Source organism: Cotesia glomerata, linkage group LG6, assembly GCF_020080835.1.
Source record: "Cotesia glomerata isolate CgM1 linkage group LG6, MPM_Cglom_v2.3, whole genome shotgun sequence".
Classification (NCBI taxonomy): Eukaryota; Metazoa; Arthropoda; class Insecta; order Hymenoptera; family Braconidae; genus Cotesia; species Cotesia glomerata.
The window spans coordinates 21065094-21090254 of record NC_058163.1 but is presented as its reverse complement, the minus strand read 5'-3'; the positions used below and the strand labels follow the sequence as shown (position 1 = coordinate 21090254).

General features: G+C 25.1%; 1 protein-coding gene and 1 long non-coding RNA gene across 3 annotated transcripts in view; one reads left to right on the top strand and one right to left on the bottom strand.

The window, feature by feature from the left end:
* Positions 1-19323, bottom strand: part of LOC123267741 — a 44941-nt gene extending 25618 nt beyond the window's left edge. The window contains exons 1-4 of the long non-coding RNA XR_006510111.1: positions 19231-19323; positions 18752-18983; positions 15292-15490; positions 13042-13243 (exon numbers count right to left, since the gene is read on the bottom strand). This is a non-coding gene — a long non-coding RNA (uncharacterized LOC123267741). The remainder of the gene's footprint in view (positions 1-13041; positions 13244-15291; positions 15491-18751; positions 18984-19230) is intronic.
* The window catches only part of LOC123267733 (scavenger receptor class B member 1), a 43564-nt gene extending 19573 nt beyond the window's left edge, over positions 1-23991 (top strand). For both annotated transcript variants that reach the window (XM_044732552.1, XM_044732553.1), the window contains exons 3-10: positions 10023-10114; positions 10676-10836; positions 18396-18534; positions 18769-18972; positions 19237-19381; positions 21137-21391; positions 21720-21838; positions 23370-23991. In XM_044732552.1, coding sequence (XP_044588487.1) covers positions 10023-10114; positions 10676-10836; positions 18396-18534; positions 18769-18972; positions 19237-19381; positions 21137-21391; positions 21720-21838; positions 23370-23801 — 1547 coding nt within the window. In that variant the 3' untranslated portion in view covers positions 23802-23991. The remainder of the gene's footprint in view (positions 1-10022; positions 10115-10675; positions 10837-18395; positions 18535-18768; positions 18973-19236; positions 19382-21136; positions 21392-21719; positions 21839-23369) is intronic.
* The last annotated feature ends 1170 nt before the right edge of the window (positions 23992-25161 follow it).

Below are 25161 nucleotides of genomic sequence, written 5' to 3'. Positions count from 1 at the left end.
TTTCTGTAAAGGTCTCTTAGGCTTAAAATGTATTAAATAACAATAATAACTTTAATTAAATTGCCCTGTACTTTCTTAACTATTGACGTTTTTAAAAATGTAAGCTCATACCGGTGTTATACTCACCAAGAGCTTTTAATTGAGAACCCACATGCATTTTGATATATTTTTCATATATACATATATATAATATAGATATAAATATATGAAAAATTGATGTGGGTACTCAAATGAAAGGTCTTGATGAGTGTAACGTCGGGATGAGCTTATACATTTAAAAATGTCAATAGTTCAAAAAATACAAGGTCATTTCTTAACTATTGATATTTTTAAAGATGTAAGCTCATTTCGATGTTACACTCATCAAGAGCTTTCATTTGAGTACCCACATGCATTTTGATATATTTTTCATATAAATATATAAATATAATATTATAATAATAATAATGTAATATTATAATAATAATAATATAATATTAAATATAATAATAATATAATATATAAATATATGAAAAATTGATGTCGATACTCAAATGAAAGGTCTCGATGAGTGTAATGTCGGGGTGAGCTTATATCCTTTATTAAAAAGTTAATGTGACGTTTTCATTGTTGTCGCTTTTTGTTGCTATAATGACCACTTTGGCAATGGTTACCATAGCAACGGTTACTATGGCAACGGTTCAATATTAATGAGTAAAATTTGTAAAAATATTGATTAATTAAATTGTCGATAATAACCATTCAGGCAGAAGCGTGCAAAGCGCATTTGATTTTCTAGTATGTTTAAAAATGTCAATATTTCACAAGATATCTGTTAAATTGCACTGTACTTTCTTAACTATTGATCTTTTTACAGATATAAGCTCATCCCGATGTTACACTCATCAAGAGCTTTCATTTGAGTACCCACATGCATTTTGATATATTTTTCATATATACACATATATGATATGTATAAACATATGAAAAATTGATGTGGATACTTAAATGAAAGGTCTGGTTGAGTGTAACATCGAGATGAGCTTATATCTTTAAAAATGTCAATAATTCACAAGATACAAGGTCTTTACTAAATAATGACTTTTGTTAAATTGCACTGTACTTTCTTAATTATTGATGATTTTAAAGATATAAGCTCATCTCGATGTTACACTCATCAAGAGCTTTCATTTGAGTACCCACATGCATTTTTTATATATTTTTCATATATACATATATATAATATATATAAATATATGAAAAATTGATATGGGTACTTAAATGAAAGGTCTCAATGAGTGTAATGTCGGGATGAGCTTATATCTTTAAAAATTTCAATAGTTCACAAGATACAAGATAATTTCTTAATTATGTATCTAGAGATAGAGCATTTTCGAATGCAGCCTAAATACTTATCATCATAAATTAAATATTGGTAAGAATGATATGAAACCATGAAATGACACAACTCCAGGTCAAGACTTTTCCAAAGATATCAAATTTACCCATAAAAACCCATTTTATCATGTAAATACACTAGCCAAAAAATTTTGTTTATTCTCTTAATAATATAGTTAATCATTTTATAATTTTTTCATCAAACCAGAGAGAAAAACTGCAGTTAAATCAACAACATAATTAATTTTTACATCAAATTACCTTTAAAAAAATTTATAAAGTCCAAAGAAACTTAAAAAATTAAAAAATTCCGTTTAATTTTACTCTATAACATTAAAAACAATTTTTTTAACCCATCAAAAAAAATAAAAAACACATTAATACAATTTCAAGCGGACTTAAATCACCTGCAATTAAATAAAAAAAATTAACTATGCATGTACTACAACTTTAACCACTAAAAAACTAACAAAAGAACAAGGTTAAACAACTGCTATATTATTAATAGACTTTAAACGATTATTTTATCTCCCGGGAATGTTAAATCACGCAGAATAAGTCGGTTGTATTTAACATTAACCGTGTGTACTCCCTGGAGCGGTCAGTAAATTACAATTGAAGGTATAAAAAGGTAAAAAGCTCCCAAGTAACGACCATCAGGTATTTCCGAAGGTCCAATTTCTTTTACAATATAAAATTAAAAAATTTTCGTGCCCTTGATAAAGTGCGTAGCCTTAACTCTGAAAACTTTCCACTGCACCAAGGTCTAGGGTTAAAGCCTTTTTAAAATTTTTCTCAGCATCAAGGTCTACCACATCGTTTGCTAAAGTTGATGAGGTAAATTGCGGAGTTATTGAGATCAAAAAATTAATAATTGCTCGGATGAGCAGAGCCGCTAAAGAAAGTATTTATTTATTTATTTATTTATTTATTGTTATTTGGCCATGGAGTCTAGGCTTCTTGCGGCCATCACGGATACAATTATTTAATACAAAAAGTATATGGTATAAATATATAATCATATATAAAATATAAAAAGTAAAAAGTAAATAAGTATTATATTACATTAATAATTATTTGCGAAAATATTTAGTAAGCTGATATGAACTCATGTGAGCAGCCCTCAGATGCATTTTCTAAAACTCATAAATCGTAACGGAACACGGAGATCATTAACTATCTGCTAGCGTTTATTTGCTTCTTCGGTCATCCCATCTCTCATCTCTCACTTTGTCTGCAAAGTACGTTTTACATCTCTATAGCTCAAGAGACAGGATTAAAGCTATTATTTGCGGCATATTCACCTTCGTCTCGCGGTTTATTCTCGTACGTCTCCCCAGAATCATGCCTAGTTAAATGTCCTCTTATTTCCGCATTCATCTCGTGCTAGTGAATTTTTTTTTAATATTCTATCTAATTTGTATTATTATTTCGGTTTTTTACGGTTTTCCTGGGAAGTATGCTACCCAATTTGCCTCTTTATCGTCGAGGTTATGAATTGTTAAGGATCAAGTTAACTTTGTACTTTGTATTAGTAGCTTTTGGGTTTTTTTTTAATAATTTTTTGCATAAGGAGAAAATCCTGAGAATAGGTGGGCAGTTTATTGAATTGTTATATAATTCAGTTAATTAATTATGAAAGTTATGAATTTATAATCGTTCGGGGAAATAATGAATATTTTAATTTTTTTTTATTTTAATTTTGGAAAATAAATAAGAAATTTATTTAAAAAATAATTAGTGAAAACTTTTTAGAAAAAAAATACAAATTTTAGTTTTTAAAAAAATTTAAATAATAAATTTATTAAATTAAATTTTAATAATAAATTATTTTAATATATTTTTTTAAATATTTTAAAAAATTATAAACTATAAAAATTATATTTTGAATAATTATAAACTATAAAAATTATAGTTTAATTTTTGAAATTTATAATAATAATAATAATAATTTTTTAAGTTTCTAAAAAAATTTAAATAATAAATTTATAAAATCAAATTTTAATAATAAATAAAATTAATATATTTTTTAAAACATTTTTAAAAATTATTTTTTAAATAATTATAAACTATAAAAATTATAGTTTAATTTTTCAAGTTTTTAATAATGATAATAATAATTTTTTATGCTTCTAAAAAAATTTAAATAATAAATTTATAAAATCAAATTTTAATGATAAATTATTTTAATATACTTTATAAAACTTTTTTAAAAATTATATTTCAAAAAATTATAAGCTATAAAAATTATAGTTTAATTTTTGAAATTTATAATAATGATAATAATAATTTCTTAAGTTTCTAAAAAAATTTTAATAATAAATTTATAAAATCAAATTTTAATAATAAATTAATTTAAAATATTTTTTAAAACAATTTTTAAAATTATATTTTTAATAATTATAAACTATAAAAATTAAACTATTTTTTTACGTTAATTTAAAAATAAATTAAAATTTTTAAATGTAAAATTATTTAAATTAATTTTGACATTTATTAAATAATTGATAACCTGATAAAAAATAATTTCAACCAATTAAAAAACTTTAAAAACTAAAATTAATAAAAAAAAAAAATATTCATAAACGATTCGATATTCCAATCACCAAAGATCTACATCGCGAGACAGGTGAGAGGAGGGTCAATGGCACAGCCAAGAAATGTCAGAAGATCGCAATAAAAGCATTACAGCTATAATTTAATCTCGAAGCTAGGCGCAACAATTGATTTTTTCACCCGTGAAACCATCAATCATCTATTATTCTCATTCTTTTCTCTTCATTGTTACAATTTATAATTCACGGTCAAATTTACTGGACAAAGTTTAACTTAGCCGTATTTATCTGGAATTCCCGTTGCCGAAAAAAACGCGTCCGTTATTATAATAATTATTTAAGCAAAAATTTTTCCGCTTTTGATTGACAACTCATCGTAATTACCTGATGAATTTATTTATAAAATTCGGCTTATATTAAACCAGAATCTTTATTTGAAGATGTTAATTCAGTCCCGCAGCCGGATTAAGAAATAAATGCTGCGATTTGCCAATGGGACAGAACGCAAAAGGAGAGATCAGTGTGCGATTGCGCAATTTTCCTGTCGTGTAATGACTCCACTTGTGTGTAGCCAGTATATATATATATATATATATATATATATATATATATTAAATAGTAAGTTTAAGTTGCAGTAACATTAAAATTACATCTTTAATCTCAACTGCAGGGAATTTTATTTTATAAGTCCAGATTTGAAACTCGAGTTAGCTGGACACTATTTTGATTATGATTATGGCCACGAGCAGTGAGTGTGTTACGGATAACGAGTAGGGCGACAACTTATGCAACGACTGACCCAATTTTGGTTTTATTTTCTCCAGGACATTATCCTGAGCGATAAAATATTTGGGTCAAGATCTCGGAGGACTTATATTGTTTTTTTGTATTCAATAATTTTTTTTTACGACAAATTATTACTCAATTTATTCATGAATGAAAAGTACTTAACGCAATTGATAGCTGATATTATAAATATGTGAATATTTTTATTATTTATTTAATAAAATGGTTAATTGACGTGTAATGGACCGAAGTAGGATGTGAGAATGGGAATCAAGTGCGCTAGTAGGTCATCGCGGTATAACATCAACTATTATCTGATACGTCTGCTTTTGACTCTAAAATAACCGTAGGCTTATTGATATCCAGTGCAAAAATAACCATTAAGTAACGGTTCTTTCGGCCCGAAATTTTTATTATTACTTCGTGGGTTTTTATTAATTACTTTGGTATAAAGTTTTAGTAGATGAATATAAAATACAAGAGAATTGGTACATTGAAATTTTTTTGGAGTTTAAATTATTATTTCAGCTAAAGGATGTGAGATATCGAAAAATTGATGTTCTTTATTGAAAGGAAATTTAATTCTCTACAAAAAAGGTCTCTTATGATTTTTTTCTCCAAACTTTAAGCCAGAAATTTAAATTTAAACTTTCATGGTTTTAAAAAAAATATTGAAGAAAATTTTGATAAAAATTTTTTTGGAGTTTAAATTAAAATTTTGAAGAAAGAATGCGAGATATCGAAAAATTGATAAGGACCTCATTGAATGAAAATTTAATTCTCTACAAAAAAGGTCTCTCATCATTTTTTTTCTCAAAAATTTGAGCCAGAAATTGAAATTTAAACTTTCCTTGTTTTAAAAAAAAATATTGAAGAAAATTTTAATAAAAATTTTTTTGGAGTTTAAATTAAAATTTTGGTAAAAGGATACGAGATATTAAAAATTTGTAAGGACTTTATTGAAAGGAAATTTAATTTTCTACAAAAAAGGTCTTATGATTTTTTTTTTATCTCCAAAATTTAAGCCAGAAATTGAAATTTAAACTTTCCTTCTTTCAAAAAAAAATATTGAAAATTTTTTTGGAGTTTAAATTAAAATTAATTATTTATTGTTTAAATTAAAATTAATTATTGAAAAGAAATTTAACTCTCTACAAAAAAGGTCTCTTATGATTTTTTCTCCAAAATTTGAGCCAGAAATTGAAATTTAAACTTTTCTTGTTTTAAGGTATTACCCTCGCCAGAGTCGTTTTTTTAGGATTTTTTTTAAACTTTGGCAGGTTAATATCTATATAATTCTGCATCGATTGGCGCAATTTGAGAATTTTTGACCATCTAGTTTCCGAGATATTTAATTTTAAAGTTTGAGTGTTGAACGCTCTTATACAGTACGGTATACGGGATATCGAAAAGTTTACCTACAAACATTTTTATATCTTAGAAACTTTTCTTAGGATCTTTTTAAAAAACTAGAGTAATGTTAACTAACAACTAAACAATTTAAAAAAAAAAATTCATTGATAATTACCACACAGTTTCAGAGATATTTATTAATAAGTAATGAAAAATTTACCAGACTTTAACCGAGGAGGGGATACGTTAATAAAGCTGTGGCAACAGCGCAAGTTTTGTGAGCCGCGAAAGAAGTATGAGACGCGCATGCGCTGACAAATTTGAAAAGTTTAATTTACGTTAGGTTTAATATTATAGTTATTAATTTTATTTATTTAAAAAAAATAACAATGATTATTTTATGAAAATAAGTATTTTTCTATATTTATAAAAATTCAAAATGTTATCAATTTTAATATAATAATATTTATTAATCTTTCATAAGTTATAAAAATAATAGTCAGATGGAAAAATAAAAAAAATACTAAAATTTAAAATCAGTTAATACATCAACATAAAAAAATTAGTTACTGATTTTTCTGAAAAAACAAAACATTATTATCAATTATTTTTTTTCTATTTGTTATTTGCATAGTTATTTTCATATTCGTTAGAGATTTCTGTCGTTTTTCAAGGACTTTTTTTATGAATCGTCCTTTATAAATCAATTTTTCAGTCATTGTAATTATATTTCTGAATAAATGTATGTAAATAAATAAATAAACGCATGTGTCAAAACAGAGGTTAGTCTACAGTTAGTCCAAAACACTACAGTATAACCACTATAAAATGTCTCAACGCTCACGCAGTGTTGCCAGACTTTTCGAACGATCAGTTTCTCGTTCGTGATTGGCTGAAATAAGTACATAAACAGCAAAAAGTTTTAGGCTTGTCAATAATGACTATCCAGTATGTGTACCATACACTCTAGCATAAACTTTTGACGACGGAAGTCGCGAGGGTAATACCTTAAAAAAAATATTAAAGAAAATTTTATTAAAAATTTTTTTGGAGTTTAAATTAAAATTTTGGCAAAAGGATGCGAGATATTAAAAATTTGTAAGGACTTTGTCGATAGGAAATTTAATTTCCGACAAAAAAGTTCTCTTATGATTTTTTCATATCTCCAAATTTTAAGCCAGAATTTTGAAGTTTTTTTAAAAACAAGAAAAATAATAATAACTATAAACTTTATAAAAAGTTTGAAGCTTCAAGATCACTCCAAAAAAATATAAATAATTCCAACTAATTATAATTTTCTATACGGATAACCTGTTACCGATCGTCCTTAAAAAATATATAATTTTCTTAAAATAATTAACACACGCTTTCTCGTAACTATTACGTTTTCTAATCTAACTTTCTTCCTAATCATTCTGGCAAATCGATGCAATTTACCTTTATAGTTTGTACGAAAAAAAAAAAAATAAAATTCTTCAACTGATTTTAAAATAAATAAAATAAAAATCCTCATTCCTCTGAATTATAAAGAACTGCTGTAACTTGTTTTACTTGGTTTTGAAATTACGTCATAAATTATTATATATTACGTATACTTTTGCTTTCATCTTCAATGTCACTATACCCAGAATATTAGCTCGTTAGTCACTATAATTAAATTATTTATTATTTTTTTTCATTTTTACTCCATTATTTATTTTATTTTGAGTCGTTGACATTCAAATTTCCCGGAACAAACTTCAAGGCCCCTAATTATCTTTGCTGCTTCTAATATTACAAATTTAAATTATAAATTAGACGTAAGCATCAACGATTTAAGTTTAATAATGTTGGACTCTAAATTATCAAGCAAATATATATATATATATATAGAAGCAAGTATACGTTTGATCAAAATTACTTATGTTTCTGTATCGTGCACGTACGGAGTTTAAGTTGAGAAAATTATACCTTTGATTTTTCAGAGTTATTTCCTTAACATTTCTCCGTCCGTTTCCGGTGTAAATAGAAAAAAAAATTAAATTAAATTTTTTTATTTAAGTACTAGAGCAAATCATATATTTATTTTCTGATAATAAAAATTTTTTTAATTATATATCACTAATTTTGAATTTCTGTAAGAAGAAGAAATAATAAAATATAAATTTATTTAAAAAACGTAGGATTTAAATTATTAAAGATAAATAAATATAACTTTTTATGCAAATAAGTTATAGAATCGCAGGAATAATGTAGTAATAGTTGAAAGTTCAAACGATTTCGTAATAAAAAAAAAATAAATAAAAAGCTAAGTGACATCTCTTTTTCTTTTGTCATCGTTATTACATTGAAATTATAGATAATAAACGAGTGTCGAATCTCAATAACTCATGAATGGTTGGCTTCTATTGCTAAAGTCTTCTAACGTTCTACAAATAAAACTATTTAATATGTTGAGGACGATTACTATTACCCTTCTCTTTTAATATTATTAATATATTTTTTTATATTATTATTAAGAAATAAAAAATTAGTTTATTTGAATTTTAAATCTTCTAACTTCGATTCAAAATTCTGGGTGAAATATTAAAAATATATTCCTTTTTCCAAAATTTAAATTTAAAGTTAAGAAGCTAAAGTTATACACAGAAAAAAAGGTTCACTTGAGCCAAGAAAATATTTTTCTTTCTAATTATTTTCTTGAGCGAAAAAAAATTTTTTTTGACAATAAATTTCATTTATTCTAACAAAATTAATTCTCTTGCTTTAAGAAATACGTATCTTGAAGTAAATTTTCATTAATATTTTTATTGATTAACATGTCAAATGGGAAGACCAAATAATATTGAATCATTTTTTTTTCATTCAATATGTATAATTGCACGATAAAATAATATAAAAGGTTCCGCGACAATTGATCCCGCGATGTTGTATCAGCGTCATAATGTCCACGGCAAATTTGGGAATTGGGTGAATAAGGATAAAGAGGGGAAGGGGAGACCTTTTTTTACTCAGTAGGAATTTTTCGGTAACTGAAAAAATATAATTCGGACAGCCCGGACCGGGACTCGAACCCGGATCGTTCGGTTACGCACCAAAGGCTCTACCAGTTAAGCTATCCGAGACACTGTCCGTAACTACTATTCAGTCACCTATTAAGACCTGACTTGAGTAAACACCACCGTCCATCTTACGGTAAATAACAGATATTAATTTGTAGTTAAATTTGTCGTATAGACAAGTCAGCGACACAATCAGGGATACAATGTCGCGGGATCAATTGTTGCGAACCAATATAAAATGGGTATCAAATATTCAAGAGAAAAATTTTCTCAAGGTGAAGTAGGTAGCGCTGCTTTCCTAAAGTATCTAAAAATCTTGATCAAATATAAAAATTTATTGTATCAAGTATTTATGATAATTTAAATTAAGAAAAAATGACTTCCACCAAGAATAGAATTTCAAGAAAAATTTTTACTTCAGCCAACACAACTTCGGTCTTCCTTCAGGCACCCGAAAATTTTCTTAAGCCAAGAATTTTATTCTCCAGTCAAGAAATTTTTCTTTCTGTGTAAAACATAAATAATTTTCAAAAGTTTATAGTATTTTTTGTGGCTAAAATATTGAAGATATAAAAAAATGATGAGACTTTTTTTGGATAGGATTTAATTTCTTATCCATAAAATCCTTATCAATTTTTCGATCTTGCATCCTTTCGCCAAAATTTTAAATTAAACTCCAAAAAAATTTTCAATAAAATTCTCAAAATTTTTTTTAAAAGAAGGAAAAAAATTTATATGATATTAATATACAAAAAATAACAATTATCATTAATACTAAGTATCATTTTTCATTCCAGAGTATGTTAGCATTTTGCAACGACCATTAATTATATAAATGTGTGCCATAAAGAAACATTAAACGTTATTTAGTACATAAAACATAAACTTAATTTTAATTTTTTGCTTACAGGTAGAATAGCCGCTATTCTATTCGGGCTTCTGGCGTTGGCAATCGGTATTATTCTCAGTAGTATACCTTGGGTTGATTACGTTATTTTAAGAGTAAGTATATATTATTAACTGATAAAATTTTTTTCCCTCATAATTTTAAAGTTCACGGCTCCGTTTAATTTAATTATTCTTAAAGTGTTTAAAATTCATAAAAAAAAGTTTTATTTTCAATAAAAAAAAGTTTTTCCATTTAAAATAAAAATAATTGTTATTAATTGTGTAAATATTTCATAAAAAATGTGAATCGATTGAAATAAGTAACATATAAATTACAATCACAATAGTCAATAAATAAACTATAATCAACCGTAAGATAATTATCAATCAACAAACACTGATAAATAAATCAGTGAAAGGATATTTAGACTATGGTTTATAGTTTAGATTTATTACGATATATAATAATATTCCTATAACATTTGTTCACCAGAACTTTCACATTGCATATGATAAAAAAATATATTTTATCTCTTATGAAATTAGTCATTATTGTTTCGATAGGATTTCAATTTTTTAATATCGCGAAATCGGTAGTGGGATGACGCTAATGTTGGTAATTTATTTAATTAAGATGAGGTAATTATTTAACGAGGTGATTTTGATTTGTTACAGCAATTAAGGCTATGGAATGGCTCACTTTCGTTTCAATATTGGCAAAAACCCGGAGTTGTTAGACTTACCAAAGTTTATATATTCAATGTTACGAATGCTGATACCTTTTTAAGTTTAAATGAAAAACCAAAACTTCAAGAAGTTGGACCATTTGTTTATAGGTAAGTTATTTTTTTTTTTATTAATTAATTTATTTTCTAGTAGATTTCATAGAAATCTAACTATTGCATTGGTCCTCATGACGAAACTTTTGAAAAATTTTGTTATATTTCGACTCAGCTCTTCAAGCGGATTCAAAAAATGTATATGGTTCAAAAGTTTATATATGTATGTAAATATATATACGATATAACCGGCTTTGTATCTTCTCTAACTCCCAAAATTCTATATGGATCTTAATAAAACGTCACATACTTATTCTTAGGACGATTTTCGAGGTTAAGTTTGAAGATGAGCTAAATCGGTCGATTAGTTTAGAAATGAGAGCAATTCAAAAACTTTCAAAAATCGTAAAAATTTTCACTTCTGCTATTTTTACGCGCAATAACAATTGAACGCAATATTCTATTAAATTTCTGTAAATGACATTTGAAAGCTTGATAAATAAGCTTTTATTTAGCTGTTTATTTTTTTTCCTAAATTAAATAATTTAGGAATGACAGCAATTCAAAAATTTTCAAAAATCTCCAAAATCATCGCTTTTACTTATTTTTCGCACAATAACAACTTGACGCAATATCCTATTAAATTTCTGTAAATTGTATCTGAAAGTTTATGAAATAAGCTTTAATTTGCATAATTTTTTTTCATTTTCTTTTAATTAAATAGTACACAGAAAAAAAAATTTACTTGAATCAAGTAAATAATTTTGAAGAATTTTATCTTCTTGATTTGAGTAGAAAAATTCTTTAACTAAGAAATTTTTCTTGGTTTAAGTAAATTTTACTTAATTAAAGAATTTTTCGTCTTGGTTCAAGACAATGAAACTCTTCAAAATTATTTTCTTGGTTCAAGAATTTTTCTCTTGAATAAAGTTAATTTTTTTTTCAGTGTATAGCTCAGCAATTTGAATTCTTCAAAATATTCAAAAATTGGTATTATCACTGTTTCTTTGCAAAATAATTATTAAATGCGATAATTTGTACAATGTTTGTGGATTGCATCTGAAAGCCTAATAAATGAGTTTTAATTTGCATATCTAACCATCGGTTTAAGCTAAAAATTACCTACTCTCTCTGTCTATATAACGAAATTTTACTTTTGCATTCGTTTTATAGTAGATAATTAGTTTATTGATAATTTAAAAGTTATTATTTTAATCATAATAAATATACACGGATCAAAATTGTAACGGCTATTGATAACTTCAGACATACAATATTTATTCAGGCGTTTTAACGATGTACCTTATGTACGTAAGTATATTTTTTTTTGTATACGATCCTAGTAGTTTTTATTTTATTCATTATAAAATCTAGTTCTATTTCGGATGCCGAATGGCTTTTTTAATAATTGAAGCAACATTAATTTTAATATTAATTATTTTTAATTAATCCAAAATATTAATAAAAAATTATCGTTAAAATTTGAATAGAAAAAAAAAATTTATAAAAATAAGTCAGCGATGAAAGACTAGAAGTATCTCAAGTACGTGAAGATATTTCTCGCTTTGTATTAAATTTATCACCCGACCCTCTTAAATTTATTTCTTCAATCCTCATACACCTATTATATATGTTAACTTGTTAAATAGCCTCGCGTAAAAATGTAAAATAAAAACAAAAAAAATTTCCTTGTTATAATATAAAAATATGAATCCGTAAATAAGGTCGCGCAATTTAAATATAACAATAACATAAATAATAAGAATAATTGAAAGCTAGTGTAATTGAATCCGACTATTCAAATTACCTCTTCATAATGTCCACAATATTAAAATTATTGTAATAGACTGAGCTACGGCTCGGGGCATTCCCAGGGTTATTTAATACGTCAACTCTGTTTATATCTAACGCATCGCTTGCTCCTTTTCTTATTTACCTTGTATTTTATTTTCTTCACAATAAAAATTTTTATCGATCATCTAGACTCGCTACCATAACATAAAAAGTTCAATTAATAGCCTTGGTTTGAATGAATCTCGGAAAAATCGGCTCATTAATTGAGAAAATAAATTTGAAGATGACATAACGCAATTAGCTAAGTCGTAAAAATAATAAAAAGTAGTAGTAATAATACCTAATTGTAAATGAAAGTAATAATCTTTTTTGTACAAGAGTAAAGTCCAGAAGTTGGATCTAAGTTTCAAAGTGAGAGTACTCTTGTATTACATTATATTATTACTCTGATATGTGGTATGTGCTTACGTCCAACGCCTGGGCAATCATCCCTAGCACCAGCACTAGGAATTATATTTATTATCCCAACTTGATATCGTTATATTATGTACCATGTAGCCCATGTAATGCGGTTAGGCCTCTTATAAATGGAGCTGTCGACTTCCCGTACGTAAGATTTACGTCAACATTATCCTGGACAAGGTGGTTTATTTACAAAACGAGGATTGAGCTATAAAATCAAACAAAAAGTTATATAAATTGATATATTAATATATATGTACGTACAATTCTGCTTTTCCGCTATAAAAAAAATTGACGTGAATTTCTAATGCTAAGAACACTTGTCGATGATGCTCGCGTGTCGGATTTTCTCTTCCGCCTTTTAAAATTGTTTTAGTAAATTTTATATTTATTTTTTTTTTATTAATATATGATACTGAAATTTTCAGACGTCTGACTTTTCTTTAGATTTTTATAACCTATTAATTATTATAGAAAAAAAATATTTTTAAAAAATTCGCATTTAAAATTTCTATGTGGAATTTTTTTAAAAATTTTTTTTTCTGTATAATTTAATTGTTATAATAAAAATCTTTAAAATTTTTAGATGTTTGTTAAATTTACTATCATTATCAATATTAATTTTTAATCATTTATATTATCAAAATTTTGCATAAATCATAATATATAAATTTGATAATTTTTTGTGACACTTGTCAAAATTAATGACAAAAATTTTTTCCAAAATTATTTTTAAAAATTATATTTTTCTTTTTTTTAATTTCTACATGTCAATTTTTTTGCCATGATTTGTTTGATGAAAAAATTTTTTAAATTATCATATATCAACTGTCTGCAAAATTAATTTTAATAAAAATAAACTAGAATTAGAAAATTATTTTTAAAAAATTGCATTTATAATTTTAAAAATAAATTTTTCTTGCATTAAGGGGTTACATGGGTTTCCTCCGGGAAAAAATGCCCTATTTTCAACAATTTTTTTTTAATAGAAAAAATGAAATATTTTATTTAAACTTTTTACTGTCTCAAAAATACATGTTTAATAAGAGATTACTGAGATTTTAAAAAAAAAACTAAAAACTGATAATGTGACGACATTTCCGGTGAGCCCTCGGAAAAAAGATGCGTACGCGTGATCAGCAGAACTCCTAGCAGGTTCATCAGAAGTGTGAAAAAAAATATGTGCTTTAGTTAAGACTTCAAATTAGGTCTTGAACGAAGGAAAAAAAAATTAAAATTGGATTTTTGGCAGAGGTTGTTACAAAAAAATTAAAAATTTGGCTAAAATTTCGCGGTATTTCTTTTTTTTAAATAGTTGTAATTAACAAAAAAATCCTTCGTTCAAGATCTTGTAAATTATATCTCGAAGACTTGTCTAAAATTTAATCAAGATCGGTTGAGTAATTCTCGAGAAATCTTGGGTACCGTCTTTGAAAACATAGTTTTGAGAAAAACGCGTCTAAAGTTTTGAGTGACAATACAACAGCAGCGCCTTGAGCGCGCAACTTTTTAAAACTGTATCTCTGAAACTATTATTTGAATCGATTTGAAACTTTAAGATAATATTCTAGAGTTGTAGAATTTAATAAGACAAGAAAATCGATTTTTTGAAACCGTGAAACACATGTAACCCCTTAATTGTTATATAAAAGAATATTTTTAAAAAATTCGAATTAAAAATTTTTTAGAATTTCTACATGTGGAATTTTTTTAATAAATTTTTTTCTATATAATTTAATTGTCAGAAAAATCTTTAAAATTTTTAGAAGTTTGTTAAATTTACTATCAATATTAATTTTTAATAATTTTGCATAATACATTGTATATAAATTTGATAATTTTTGTGACGCTTCTCAAAATTAATGACAAAAATTTTTTCTAAAAAATTGTTTTAAAAAAATTGCATTTTTAATTTTTTTTTTTTTTCAATTTCTACAAGTCAATTTTTTTGCCATAATTTATTTGTTAAAAAAATTTTTTAAATTATTAACTATCTGGAAAATTAATTTTCATAAAAATAAACTAGAATTAAAAAATTATTTAAAAAAAATTGCATTTATAATTTTTAAAATAAATTTTTCTTGCATTAATTTATTTGTTAAAAAAATAATCAGATATCTCTTAATTTAAATATAATGTTGATAAATCAGTAAATAAACATAAATATTAAAATATTTACTTTTATAGTAGCACGTTGACCCAATAAGTTGATTATCTAATAATAAATAACACAGGGTTAAGTGCATGTATACTCACTCGGTGTTCGTTGTTCCAATACTTTCTATTTAAACAATTTACGTTTTAATAATTGCATTGCAATTCAACCAGCAGTATGTTATTTAAATAAAATAGCTTTCAAATTTCGCCGTCACAATTCATTGTTTTATAAAAATAATCCACATGTCAAAATAGCAATATCGAGCTTCCATGCGTGACATTAACCGCAACTATCCTCCTAAAAAAAATAAATAAATTATTACATTGCACAATCCGAAAGTATGAGTCGGCGTTTTATTTCTTTATTCCTAAAAAAAAACGATGAAATTTTGAGATAAAATTTTTAACGAGTACGTGGCCGTTTTTTGATACCGCGATTAGGGAAAAAAATAGCGCTCATATATCACTTTCACATTGTTCTTGCTTATGAGAATACAATTCAAGATAAAAAAGTAAAAGTTGCCCTCTGACAAATTTATTGCACTGTTTACTGTTTCCATTGCACAATTTTATATAATATAAGTTATATTAATTATTAAAAAGAATCGTTTTAATTATCTTAAACCTGGCTGGTTGCTTCACTAAATCTTTGCAAAGCTCGCTCATTGTTCTTGATTGCTTAGCCGGAAAAATGGGTGAGACAATTGCGGTGATTTAGGATAATTACAGGCGCAATAAAACGAAATGAGAATGACTTATTTAAATAGACTATTAAATAAAATATTAACTCCTATTGTGGTTGCGGTGGGTATGCAAATACTTTACTTTCTAGCATATAATACGGAAGTTGGTGGTACAGGTCGATGCTGACTCGCGAATAAGTTAAACGCGTACTTGTACTATGTGTTACGAGAGCTATTACATCTTCAAAAGTATGCAACACTGTGTAATAGTCTCATGTAATAATGGCCTATGATTCAATCTTGTGTATCGAACCGATCAAATCACACGAAAGATTATATTATTATATGTAAGCCTATCATTTACAACTATATATACTTATAAGTACCTCTGTTATTGGCTAATTGGAGAAACAGATATTAGATAAACATTCGTTCTCCTCTTTATTAATTTAACGCATAAGATGCATGAAAGTGATTATCATTTTTATCTTATGGATGATTAAACAATCTTTAGAAAATTTTAATTAATACTTATTCAATTAATTTTGCTATAATTCATCTCTTAACTTAATTAAGTTTCGTAATCTTTGGACATTAATATTTTATCTTTAGTTGGTACTATAAAATTTTTAAATTACTATAAGAAAATCTAGTTGGTTTAAAAAAAATATTTTGATTGAAAAAAAATTTTTTTTTAATCCATTACTTTAAGAAAAAAATTAATTGATTCAAAAAAAATATTTTTGAATTAAGAAAAAAATTATTTTGATTAAAACAACTTTTTTTTTTAACTAAAATCAATTTTTAAAGCTAAATCATTTTTAATTAAATTTAAAAAAAAAAAAATTTTTTTAATCAATTACTTTGAAAAAAAAAAACATTAATTGATTAAGAAAAAAAAATATTTTTGAAATAAGAAAGAAATTATTTTGATTAAAAAAAATTTTTTTTGAAACAATTACATTAAAAAAAAATTATTTTGATTAAAACAAGTTTTTTTTTACTAAAATCATTTCTGAAAGTTTAATTATTTTAAATTAAATTTAAAAAAAAATTTTTTAATCAAATAAAATTTAATTAAATTTTTTTTTTATTATTAAAAATTTTTTCTTCTTAAATCAAATTAATTTTTCTCATTATAATAAATTTTTACAATTTAAATATTTTAATAAATAAATTTCACAATTAAAAAGTCACATTAATAATAATAAATGAGATTCTATAAGCGTCAATGTTAATGATATTCACCTAGTTTCTCGACTATAAATAAATAATACAATAATGAAAAATCAGTTGGCTAAATTGATGCTTTCTCAACAATATAATGATCAAATATCACGGCAGTAGCTCATACGCTCCAAGCAATTTAGCTAAGTAATATTATATAAAAATAACTTAACGCTTAATCATAAGCCAACAATTATATTATGGAGATTGCAGCCAGTAACTTGTCGTTCATCTGCCGTGTCGAATCTGCGGTACTTTCTCGAGAAAATATACGACCTTCTCTAGGTCGCTAATTATTCAGCTTATAAACGAACATTTATACAATAAAATAAAATTACATAAAAAAGAAAATAATTTTATATGTTATTCAATATTTTAGTGACCTAATTATCAATTTTTAGTCATCTTTTACTTGACTGTATAATTCATTACCATTTAACATAATTAACAATTATTCACTCAACAATTAAAAGGCTGCACGCGATTTTTTTATTCTGCAATTATTAATGTAACTTTAATTGTTCTTAGTTGAGTTTAAGGTCAGTGATATAATTAATTTCTCATATATTATTTATGCGTGTATCTAAAACATTTCCACCGTAGAATTTATAGTAATTTTTTTTCATTAAAAATCATAACTATAATTATTTAAAATTAATTTTTTATGCTAATAAAAATTATTTCTTCTTGTAGAAAATATTTTAAATAAAAATTATGTTTTTATTTCCTGTTTCGTCCCTAATTTTAATTGAATTAATTTTTTTATTAAAAATAAAATTTCTATTCAATAAAATAATTGAATTTAGAATTTTTTTTTAATTATAATTATACTATACTATTAAAATTAATTTTTTATGCCAATAAAAATTATTTCTTCTTGTAGAAAATATTTTAAATAAAAATTATTATGTTTTTATTTCCTGTTTCATTCCTAATTTTAATTGAATTAATTTTTATGATAAAAATATAATTTTTATTCAATAAAATAATTTTATTTTAGTGAATTTGAAATTTTTTTTAAACTATAATTATCAATAATTTAAAATTAATTTTTATTAAACTATAATTATCAATAATTTAAAATTAATTTTTTATGCTAATAAAAATAATTTATTGTTGCAAATATTTTCAATAAAAATTATGTTTTTATTTCCTGTTTCTCCCTACTTTAAATTAAATTAATTTTTATATTGAAAATAAAATTTTTCTTCAATAAAATAATTGAATTTTAGTAAATTTGGAATTTTTTTTAAATTAAAAATTTTTAAATAATTTTTTTTTTTTTAATTACAGAGAAGACATGGAAAAAGTAAACATAGTATTTCATAACAATGGCACAGTATCATATCAGCACAAAAAGATCTTGAACTTCGTACCGGAATTGTCTAAAGACAAGGACTTGCGAGTTTTAGTACCAAATATTCCGCTTCTCGTAAGTACCAAAGATTAAATCAAAAAACTTACCGTATTAATTATAAATAAATTATTTTAAAATTAACAAATATCTTACAATTTTTTAAGATTTTTATAACAATTAAATTATTATTGAAAAAAATTGTAGAAATTAAAAAAAAATACAAATGATTTTTATTATAATTGATTTGTTGTAAAAATTTAAAAAATTGTAATAAAAAATTTTTAAACAATACCTTAATTTTATAAACAGACATTGACGACACAAAGTAAGAGTTTGCCAAGGTTCCTAAACTTCGGACTATCAGTGTTCATAAGTGGACTGAATCAAAAGCCTTTTGTTCCTGTCACAGCCCAACAATTGGTCTTCGGATATGACGACCCACTGGTGAGCATAGCGCACCGATTTTTTCCAAAAGCGCGGCGACCGATGCATCAGATGGGGCTTCTTCTTGCCGTAAGTCTCCACTGAAAATTAAATTAATAATTAAAATTGTTGTAATTTAATTATCTTTGAAATCAAACTTGTTTCTTCTTGCTACTGATTAGACTTATATTACCGTTAGTTTCTGAGCGACTAATAAAGTTTGTAATTTATTAGGTGCGAACAGATGAATTAATCACTGAACAATTAATCGCCATGCCAAGTAGAACATAAAAATGCTTGATTAATATTTATTACTTTTCAGTAATGAAATGATTGAATTTTTTTTACTTGCAGAGAAATGGAACGCTGGATGAGGTGTCGACAATTTATACTGGGCATACTGATATGAAACAGTTTGGGCTTATTAATAAGTTGAACGGCCTAGATCGGCTTCCGTATTGGGAAGATGAGCCCTGTAATTCAATAACAGCTTCAGAAGGTAATTAAAAATTATTTTAAAAGTTGATAAGTTATTTAAAATTTGTATATTCTGGCTCAAGAATCAAAAATACAGTAAAATTGGTAAGGATTTTTTTTGTATAAAATTAAATTTTCTATAAAAAAGATTTCTTATCATTTCTTTTTGTATCTTCAATATTTTAGCCATAAGAAGTACTTTAAACTTTTGAAAAATTACCGATAAGTTCTATAACTTTAATTTTGGACTTTAAATTCAAATTTTGGAGAAAGGAAGCGAAACAGGGCAAAATTGATGAAGACTTTTTTTGTAGGAAATTTAATCTTCTATAAAAAAAAGTCTAATATTATTTTTTCATATTTCCAATATTTGGTCCAGAATTTTGAATTGAAAGTTAAACATTACACAGATAGAAGGATTTCTTAGCATTTAAGAAGATTTCTTTGTATTTAAGAAATCATTTCTTAGCATTTAAAAAATATTTCTTAGTATTTAAGAAATATTTCTTTGTATTTAAGAAATATTTCTTAGTATTTAAGAAATATTTCTTAAATACTAAGAAATGATGTTTAAGAAATGATTTCTTAAATACAAAGAAATATTTTTAAATACTAAGAAATCCTTCTATCAGTGTAGAAACTTGGATAAGTAAACTTTGAGGGGCATTCCATGCGGAATGGGAAAATGGCTAAAATTTTTCTAATTCATTCTAATTTAGTCCTAATTTATTATGAAAAGTCTATATTTTACTAATTTGTAAAGAAATTTTTTTAATCAATAAGAAAATCGATTTTTTGCCCTTAGTAACCTAACTTTTTAACTTAAAATAAATAAAAATGATTAAAATAAACAATTTTAAGTAAAAATATAATGTATTATAAAGAAAAGAATCTCATTAAATTTTTTTTTTTTGTTTGATTGTGTTTTTAACACATCAATAATAGACAGATTGAAAAATGTAATCTAAACTCCACTGAGAAAAGACATAAACAGAAGATATTTATTGGGAGTATGTGTGTTTTTAAAGGTTTAATAAATCTCCCAAAATTGAGCTGAATAAAATAATCTAAGTTAGTGAATACGTTATGTATCACATAAACATTGGAATTAAAACATAGCCATCTACCGACAATACTTGCCAAAGAAATATTTAGTACCTGTTAGTAAATATTATTTGGTGGAACTAAATATTTATTTCCATGTAATAAGGCTTTGTTCATATAAAGAAATCATTTATTAAGCTGTAACAAATAATATTGATGGGTACAAAATATTTGTTTCTCCCAAATAAATGAATAAAAATTTTATTACTAAATCAATTTAGTACTCTGTACTAAATCCTTCTATCAGTGCACCAGTCACACTCAGTCAAATGATAATTACGAGAAACTTTAAAAGTAATGGAGGTTTTTGACAAAGGGATGTTGTTAATTCGTTATTCTTCTATATTATAAGATAAATTTTACTATTGTATAAGTTTCAGTCACATAATTATAGCTTATAATTGATGAAATTCCAGAGTCAAATGTCTCGCCAGTCGCTATGGAATGCCCCTTCTATAATTTTAGTTTTTAACTTCAAATTCAAATTTTGGAAAAAAATAGCGAGATATGGAAAAATTGATGACCTTTTTTATAGGAAATTTTCTCTGTAAAAAAGGTCTGATGTAATTTTTTCATATTTTCAATATTTGAACCAGAATTAAAAATTGTAACTTGAATATTTAAAATTTAAATAAGCTAGTTTTTTAGCTAATGTTTGTTTGTTTGTCTGCAGGGTCATTTTTTCCTCCTCGAGACAGCACAGGTGCAGACGTAGTCCACGTTTGGGACAAGGATCTCTGTCGAGTGCTACCTCTTCAGTACCGAGGACCTGTCGAGAAGGCGGGCATAAACGCAGATCTTTATACACCCACAGACGACGTTTTTGACCCTCCGAGTGTTAAAAAGCCCGAGAGTGAGTGCTTTTGTCCAGACGATCCAACAAGTTGTCCGCTCAAGGGCCTCCAGAACATTAGTCCTTGTCAATACAGTGAGTCATTCAATCCTTTATTTATTTATTTTCTCCAGTTCTGTTTTGCCTTCTTTTATTTAAATATTGACCAGTCTAGGTTCATTGACCAAATTCATGTCTTCTTATTTTTCTTTTTTGCGGACTTATCCAATCAGTTTTATTTATAAACGAAACGATGTAAAAAATTTAAAGATGTTGTTTCGGTTAATAAATTCACTGGTAAGAATCATTACTGGCAAATTTATTCGTGAATAAAATCCAAATCCAGTACTTAAGTTGAATTTTTATCCTTAAAAATAATATAAGTATAAATATTAATTTTATTAATGTTGTTGTTATTTTTTAGGCGCACCAGTTTATTTATCGTTTCCTCATTTTTATAAAGCTGATCAAAAGCTTACAGATGCTGTTATAGGCTTGAAACCAGTGCCAGAGTTACATGAAACTTATTTTAAAATTCAACCTGTAAGTATTTTTTTTTTTTTATTATTATTATTACTATTTTTATTTTAAATAAATCATCATATTTTTTTTTTACAAAAAAAAAATTATTAATCAATAAATTTATTTTATTCAAAATAAAAAAGTAAACTCACAAAATTATTGAATTTAATTATTATTTTTAATATAAAAATATTTTTTATTAAATTTTGTTAAAAATATTTTAACATTAATTTAAAAAATAAATTAATTATATAAATGGTGTTTTATTTGAATAACTTTACAGTTTTATAGAAAGGTTTTTTTTTTAAGATATAATTATTAGATATATATTAGAAAGTAAATTTTAAATAGGTAATTATTACTAATTATTTTCAAATTTTTTTTTAACTAGTATAAACATTTAAAAATATTATTTGTTGATAACACTTAAATTATCCTTTGGTTTTGACTTTTCTCCTTCTACTGCCAATCTTTTCTTCTCTTTACCTCTCAGCATTCCTCACTCTGTTCCACTTCTGCACTTTCTTCTTCAACTTTTTCAGCTTCTGACTTACTTTTTATTAATTTTTCGACTTTACGAAAAATTTCTCAAAAATTGGCGTCTATTTCACCTTTTAGCATTGCATATATTTCTCTTTCAATCTCTTCTTCCTCTACTAATTTATCCCACTTTTCTAAGTACTTTCTTTCCTGCCCATTTACCCCTTTCTTTACCTCTTAGCATTTTATTAAATGTATTAGTGTTTCCATGTTTTATTCACATAATCTACACGTCCACTCCGCATATTCTTTCTTATAAGCTCTCCCAATGTTTCTACATCTTATTCTTGCCCATTGTTCTTTATCTTTCCCTCTTTTCTTATCATCCTTCCAATAATTGTATCCATCTTTTCCGATCATTAAAAATGAATTTATTATTATTATTAAAAAAAAAATAATAAAATAATAAATCAAACAGACAAATTTAATAATTATTTTAAAAATAAAAATATTTTATATTAAAATATTTTTATTTAAACTAAGCTTTAAAAACTTAACACTAAATAAACTAATTTATTTAGTTATTTAAATAAAAATATTTGATATTGAAATATTTTTATTTAAATTAAGCTTTAAAAATTTAACACTAAATAAACTAATTTATTTATTTATATATTTGTAAAGAAACGCCCTCGGCAATTTACAACAATATGTTACATTTTCATGTCTAGAATGTTTAGTAATGATTTCACACAATAAATAGCATCTGTAAAGAGAAGATAGATTTAAGAAATTTTTAAAAATTTGAAAGAAGAGAAAAATAAAACAAGAAAAAAATTTTTAGTAATTGATAATTGATAATCATTAATTGATAGAATATATTTGATAGTTTATAATCACTATTTGTACACCTGGAATGTTATTATTTTAGAATCACCCTTTTTGCTTAACTTTTTATTTTATCTGCTGGTCCTCCAAAGATGTCAATATCAATAGCATATTATAAAAAAAAAAAAAAAAAAAAGCATATATAATATAGCATATAATAATAAAAAAAAATTTTTTTGAACAGAAACTAGGAGTACCTGTGGAAGGAAAAGTGCGAGTGCAATTGAACCTAAAAGTAGAAAGACAGTCGGACATAACAGCAGTTAAGGATTTTCCGGACATAGTATTCCCGATAATGTGGATCGAGGAGGGAATCGATGAGCTGACCCCCGCAATAAGGAGGTGGATATACCTGGCGACGACCTTCGCGGACATCGCGGTGCCGTGTATAACGTACGGACTTATTCTAGTCGGTATGGTTGCTCTCAGTACGATAACGATAAAAGCGTACACCAACGTTCTCACAACGCAAGAAGCCATCGAACTCGGCAAGAAGACAATAAGAAGAGGCTCGTCGTTCATCGTAAATGGGCAGCATCGCACCCTCGTCGTCAAGGATTCGTACATTTTATTGAATCATAATTCAGAGGATGCTAGGCCTATCGTCGAAGTGTAATTTTTTATTTAATTAGGCTTATACATATTTTTACTCCCGTTCATTATTATTATTAATTTTTATTTTATAAGAGTGTATTTTAAGTGAACTAAATGCTCATTGTGCTCAATAACTTTTATATTTTTACAAACTTCTCATTTTGAGATTTATATTAAGACTTTCGAGTGAGTTTTTATAAAAAAAATTTATTTTAGTGGTTTATTATCATTATTATTATTATTATTATTATTATTATTATTATTATTATTATTATTATTATTATTATTATTATTATTATTATTATTATTATTATTATTATTATTATTATTATTATTATTATTATTATTATTATTATTATTATTATTATTATTGCGATTAATATTAATACGACTAATTAATTAGTTGAATTCAAATAAGTTTTGACAAAAGCTCTCTTGTCGGATTTTTTTATTTCTACCTCTGCATTCCACGAGCACTTTATTTGTTTGTGAGAATATTTAAATTGATAAATGTTGAAATAGCGTTAAAAAATAAAGCACCAATGCTTAAGCGTTTAAAGTGTGCAGAAAAAATTTTTAAAAATAAGAGGTTTTATATTTGTAATTAATTTTGATTAATATCAAGTATTACCCGTATAAAAAAAGCTGAAAAATTTTTAGGAAGAAAGAATAAATATTTTTTAAAAAGAATATTTGGGTGATTCTCTGTAAGGACGTCTTAAATCTGTACAAAATTGTCCGACCAAATTATTTTTGATTTTATTAGAAAAAAAATTAACAAGAGCTATAAAACTATCAGCTTAATGATAATAAATATACAGCCAATTTAATTTTTTTTTTTTCGATATTTGTGTATTTTTTGACATATAACATGACAGGGGACTGTTTGCCAGGGGACTGTTTTTTTATCAAATTGAGAAAAATCAAGCAAACTATTTCAATGCATTCGACTTTTCAAGTTCTCAATAAATGTTTACATTAATTAGAATAATATTAAGACTTATGGATCCAATTTTATAAATAAATTATAAATAAAAATAATTGCCGGGGGACTGAGTTTTGAAGTGGCCCAGACACATATTTCCAGAACAAACGGTGCTTTGACACTAAATAAAATGGCGATAAAGCGCTAACAGTCCTATGATATTAACTCAAGACTAGTTAGGTCCTTATAAACCTTACAGAACATAAAATAGCACGCTGGACTTTTTTTTTTGGCTTTGAACTTCTGCCAGGGGACTGTTCTTAAACGCCTGGGACAAACTTTGGTTTAATCAATTTAATGAAACAAATTAATTTTTGGTACTTTTTATTGAAGAAGATTGTTAGTTAACTAATTAAGTTTATAAACATTATGGACCAAATTATATATTATAAACGAA